Source organism: Oncorhynchus keta, unplaced genomic scaffold (genome assembly GCF_023373465.1).
Source record: "Oncorhynchus keta strain PuntledgeMale-10-30-2019 unplaced genomic scaffold, Oket_V2 Un_contig_320_pilon_pilon, whole genome shotgun sequence".
NCBI lineage: Eukaryota > Metazoa > Chordata > Actinopteri > Salmoniformes > Salmonidae > Oncorhynchus > Oncorhynchus keta.
In genome coordinates, this window is record NW_026287135.1 from 57,501 (window position 1) to 63,643 (window position 6,143).

Here is a 6,143-nt window from a genome sequence, read left to right on the forward strand (position 1 = left end):
GGACAGACACACAGGAACACACACAGAACACACACAGGAAGATTCACACACACACAGACACACACACAGACACACACAGGAACACACAGACACACAGACACACACACAGGACACATTCACACACAGGAAGGACACACACAGGACACACACACACAGGAAGGATTCACACACACACAGATTCACACACACACACACACACAGAAGGATTCACACACAGAACACACACACACAGACACTTCAGGAAGACACAGGAAGACACACAGGAACACACACAGGAACACACACAGGAAGGACACACACACACACACACAGACAGGACACACACACACAGAACACACACACAGACACACACACAGACACACACACAGGAAGGATTCACACACACACACACATCATAATTTCACCAAACGTTACTCAAAAGCTGTCAAAACACTGGAGAGGAACTGTAAACAACCTTTCTGTACGTCAGAAGGAAAACATGCCCTTCAGGAAGGATTCACTGTCTTCAGGAAGGATTCACTGTCTTCAGGAAGGATTCACTGTCTTCAGGAAGGATTCACTGTCTTCAGGAAGGATTCACTGTCTTCAGGAAGGATTCACTGTCTTCAGGAAGGATTCACTGCCTTCAGGAAGGATTCACTGTCTTCAGGAAGGATTCACTGTCTTCAGGAAGGATTCACTGCTTTCAGGAAGGATTCACTGCTTTCAGGAAGGATTCACTGTCTTCAGGAAGGATTCACTGTCTTCAGGAAGGATTCACTGTCTTCAGGAAGGATTCACTGTCTTCAGGAAGGATTCACTGTCTTCAGGAAGGATTCACTGCCTTCAGGAAGGATTCACTGTCTTCAGGAAGGATTCACTGTCTTCAGGAAGGATTCACTGCTTTCAGGAAGGATTCACTGTCTTCAGGAAGGATTCACTGTCTTCAGGAAGGATTCACTGCCTTCAGGAAGGATTCACTGTCTTCAGGAAGGATTCACTGCCTTCAGGAAGGATTCACTGTCTTCAGGAAGGATTCACTCCCTTCAGGAAGGATTCACTGTCTTCAGGAAGGATTCACTGCCTTCAGGAAGGATTCACTGTCTTCAGGAAGGATTCACTGTCTTCAGGAAGGATCTGTCTTCAGGAAGGATCTGTCTTCAGGAAGGATTCACTGCCTTCAGGAAGGGATTCACTGCCTTCAGGAAGGATTCACTGTCTTCAGGAAGGATTCACTGTCTTCAGGAAGGATTCACTGTCTTCAGGAAGGATCTGTGTTCAGGAAGGATTCACTGTCTTCAGGAAGGATTCACTGTCTTCAGGAAGGATTCACTGTCTTCAGGAAGGATTCACTGCCTTCAGGAAGGATTCACTGTCTTCAGGAAGGATTCACTGCCTTCAGGAAGGATTCACTGCCTTCAGGAAGGATTCACTGTCTTCAGGAAGGATTCACTGTCTTCAGGAAGGATTCACTGTCTTCAGGAAGGATTCACTGCCTTCAGGAAGGATTCACTGTCTTCAGGAAGGATTCACTGTCTTCAGGAAGGATTCACTGTCTTCAGGAAGGATTCACTGTCTTCAGGAAGGATTCACTGCCTTCAGGAAGGATTCGCTGCCTTCAGGAAGGATTCACTGCCTTCAGGAAGGATTCACTGCCTTCAGGAAGGATTCACTGCCTTCAGGAAGGATTCACTGTCTTCAGGAAGGATTCAATGTCTTCAGGAAGGATTCTGTCTTCAGGAAGGATCTGTCTTCAGGAAGGATTCACTGTCTTCAGGAAGGATTCACTGTCTTCAGGAAGGATTCACTGTCTTCAGGAAGGATTCACTGTCTTCAGGAAGGATTCACTCCCTTCAGGAAGGATTCACTGTCTTCAGGAAGGATTCACTCCCTTCAGGAAGGATTCACTGCCTTCAGGAAGGATTCACTGCCTTCAGGAAGGATTCACTGCCTTCAGGAAGGATTCACTGTCTTCAGGAAGGATTCACTGTCTTCAGGAAGGATTCACTGTCTTCAGGAAGGATTCACTGTCTTCAGGAAGGATTCACTGCCTTCAGGAAGGATTCACTGCCTTCAGGAAGGATTCACTGCCTTCAGGAAGGATTCACTGCCTTCAGGAAGGATTCACTGCCTTCAGGAAGGATTCACTGTCTTCAGGAAGGATTCACTGCCTTCAGGAAGGATTCACTGTCTTCAGGAAGGATTCACTGTCTTCAGGAAGGATTCACTGCCTTCAGGAAGGATTCACTGTCTTCAGGAAGGATTCACTGCCTTCAGGAAGGATTCACTGCCTTCAGGAAGGATTCACTGTCTTCAGGAAGGATTCACTGTCTTCAGGAAGGCTGTCTTCAGGAAGGATTCACTGTCTTCAGGAAGGATTCACTGTCTTCAGGAAGGATTCTGTCTTCAGGAAGGATTCACTGTCTTCAGGAAGGATTCACTGCCTTCAGGAAGGGTTCACTGCCTTCAGGAAGGATTCACTGTCTTCAGGAAGGATTCACTGTCTTCAGGAAGGATCTGTCTTCAGGAAGGATCTGTCTTCAGGAAGGATTCACTGTCTTCAGGAAGGATTCACTGTCTTCAGGAAGGATTCACTGTCAGGAAGGATTCACTGTCTTCAGGAAGGATTCACTGCCTTCAGGAAGGATTCACTGCTGATTCCTTCAGGAAGGATTCACTGCCTTCAGGAAGGATTCACTGCCTTCAGGAAGGATTCACTGTCTTCAGGAAGGATTCACTGTCTTCAGGAAGGATTCACTGTCTTCAGGAAGGATTCACTGCCTTCAGGAAGGATTCACTGTCTTCAGGAAGGATTCACTGTCTTCAGGAAGGATTCACTGTCTTCAGGAAGGATTCACTGTCTTCAGGAAGGATTCACTGCCTTCAGGAAGGATTCACTGCCTTCAGGAAGGATTCACTGCCTTCAGGAAGGATTCACTGCCTTCAGGAAGGATTCACTGCCTTCAGGAAGGATTCACTGCCTTCAGGAAGGATTCACTGTCTTCAGGAAGGATTCACTGTCTTCAGGAAGGATCTGTCTTCAGGAAGGATCTGTCTTCAGGAAGGATTCACTGTCTTCAGGAAGGATTCACTGCCTTCAGGAAGGATTCACTGTCTTCAGGAAGGATTCACTGTCTTCAGGAAGGATTCACTGCCTTCAGGAAGGATTCACTGTCTTCAGGAAGGATTCACTGCCTTCAGGAAGGATTCACTGCCTTCAGGAAGGATTCACTGCCTTCAGGAAGGATTCACTGCCTTCAGGAAGGATTCACTGTCTTCAGGAAGGATTCACTGTCTTCAGGAAGGATTCACTGTCTTCAGGAAGGATTCACTGTCTTCAGGAAGGATTCACTGTCTTCAGGAAGGATTCACTGCCTTCAGGAAGGATTCACTGCCTTCAGGAAGGATTCACTGCCTTCAGGAAGGATTCACTGCCTTCAGGAAGGATTCACTGCCTTCAGGAAGGATTCACTGCCTTCAGGAAGGATTCACTGTCTTCAGGAAGGATTCACTGCCTTCAGGAAGGATTCACTGCCTTCAGGAAGGATTCACTGTCTTCAGGAAGGATTCACTGTCTTCAGGAAGGATTCACTGCCTTCTTCACTGTCTTCAGGAAGGATTCACTGTCTTCAGGAAGGATTCACTGTCTTCAGGAAGGATCTGTCTTCAGGAAGGACTGCCTTCTGTCTTCAGGAAGGATTCACTGCCTTCAGGAAGGATTCACTGCCTTCAGGAAGGATTCACTGTCTTCAGGAAGGATCTGTCTTCAGGAAGGATTCTGTCTTCAGGAAGGATTCACTGTCTTCAGGAAGGATTCACTGCCTTCAGGAAGGATTCACTGTCTTCAGGAAGGATTCACTCCCTTCAGGAAGGATTCACTGCCTTCAGGAAGGATTCACTCCCTTCAGGAAGGATTCACTGTCTTCAGGAAGGATTCACTGCTTTCAGGAAGGATTCACTGCTTTCAGGAAGGATTCACTGTCTTCAGGAAGGATTCACTGCCTTCAGGAAGGATTCACTGCCTTCAGGAAGGATTCACTGTCTTCAGGAAGGATTCACTGCCTTCAGGAAGGATTCACTGCCTTCAGGAAGGATTCACTGTCTTCAGGAAGGATTCACTGCCTTCAGGAAGGATTCACTGTCTTCAGGAAGGATTCACTGTCTTCAGGAAGGATTCACTGTCTTCAGGAAGGATTCACTGTCTTCAGGAAGGATTCACTGTCTTCAGGAAGGATTCACTGTCTTCAGGAAGGATTCACTGTCTTCAGGAAGGATTCACTGTCTTCAGGAAGGATTCACTGTCTTCAGGAAGGATCTCAGGAAGGCCTTCAGGAAGGATTCACTGCCTTCAGGAAGGATTCACTGTCTTCAGGAAGGATTCACTGCCTTCAGGAAGGATTCACTGCCTTCAGGAAGGATTCACTGTCTTCAGGAAGGATTCACTGCCTTCAGGAAGGATTCACTGTCTTCAGGAAGGATTCACTGCCTTCAGGAAGGATTCACTGTCTTCAGGAAGGATTCACTGCCTTCAGGAAGGATTCACTGTCTTCAGGAAGGATTCACTGCCTTCAGGAAGGATTCACTGCCTTCAGGAAGGATTCACTGCCTTCAGGAAGGATTCACTGTCTTCAGGAAGGATTCACTGCCTTCAGGAAGGATTCACTGTCTTCAGGAAGGATTCACTGTCTTCAGGAAGGATTCACTGCCTTGGAGGATTCACACCCATTGACTACCTCATCTCTGTACCCCCTTCACACACACACACACAAAATAAGGACTATGAAATCAATTTTGTGCTTTTGTGGGTTGAGGTCAGGGCTCTGTGTAGGCCAGTCAAGTTCTTCCACACCGATCTCGACAAACCATGTCTGTATGGACCTCGCTGTCATACTGAAACAGGATAGGGCCTTCCCCAAAACTTTGCCACAAAATTGGAAGCACAGAATCATCTAGAATGTCATTGTTATGCTGTAGAGTTAAGATTTCCCTTCACTGGAACTAAAGGACCCGAACCATGAAAACAGCCCCAGACCATTATTCCTCCTCCACCAAACTTTACAGTTGGCACTATGCATTGGAGCAGGAAGCGTTATCCTGGCATCCGTTAAACCCAGATTCATCCGTCGGGCGGTGAAGAATGATTCATCCCTCCAGAGTCCCAACAGCGAACGAGCTTTACACCCTCCAGCCGACGCTTGGCATTACACATGGTGATCTTAGGCTTGCTGCTTGTGCGGCTGCTCTGCCATGGAAACCCATTTCATGAAGCTCCCGACGAACAGTTCTTGCGCAAACGTTGCTTCCAGAAGGCAGTTTGGAACTCGGTAGTGAGTGTTGTAACAAACGATTTTTGCGTGTTACGCTTCAGCACCTCGGCGATCCCGTTTCTGTGAGCTTGTGTGGTCTACCACGCGCGGCTGAGCCGTTGTTGCTCGTAGTCGTTTCCACTTCACAATAACAGTATTTACAGTTGACCGGGTGCATCTCTAGTAGGGCAGAAATTTGACGAACTGAAAGGTGGCATCCTATGACAGTTGCCATGTTGAAAGTCACTGAGCTCTTCAGTAAGGCCATTCGACTGACAATGTTTGTCTATGGAGATTGCATGGGCTGTGTGCTCGATTTTATACACCTGTCAGCAACGGGCGTGGCTGAAATAGCCCAATCCACTCATTTGAAGGGGTGTCCACATACTTTTGCATATGAAGCGTACCTCAGACATTGTCTTCACGATTCTACTAACAGTTTCTAAAATTCCCCAAAACATCCAAACATTCCCATTTTTCCCAGACCACTCGCTCACTCACCGCAAACACAGAATCACATTCCCAAAGTCCAGAAACCTCCACAACTCTTCTCTTAAACCCACTCACTGTAGTTGATGTCTGCCAGATCCCGTTTCTTGGGGCCTTTCCCGAAGCTCCGGTTCCGTGACCACGAAAAGAACATGCCTTTCTTCTTATCTCCTCCGCACTCATCCCTCTCTCTCTCTTCGTTCAGAGAGCGGCCCGACTTAGTCTTCTTGTCCTCCTGAAAAGAGAAACAGAGCGGATGGATGGGATGTGACAGGTATGATAGCAGCAACTGGTTCTGAACTTACATTGTTAAAACAACGAGTTTGAAATCAAAAGTTTACGGGTGTTTTTTCTTCATGATTCTCCTTT

The 6,143-nt window shown here is 47.2% G+C and overlaps 1 protein-coding gene across 1 annotated transcript in view; it reads right to left on the reverse strand.

The window, feature by feature from the left end:
• LOC127923766 (regulator of G-protein signaling 12-like) overlaps nt 1-6,009 on the reverse strand; it is a gene marked incomplete at its 5' end in the record, with an annotated part of 30,228 nt that extends 24,219 nt beyond the window's left edge. The window contains one exon of the mRNA XM_052507823.1: nt 5,853-6,009. Within this exon, the coding sequence (XP_052363783.1) occupies nt 5,853-6,009 (157 nt within the window). The remainder of the gene's footprint in view (nt 1-5,852) is intronic.
• Between the last annotated feature and the right edge of the window lie 134 nt (nt 6,010-6,143).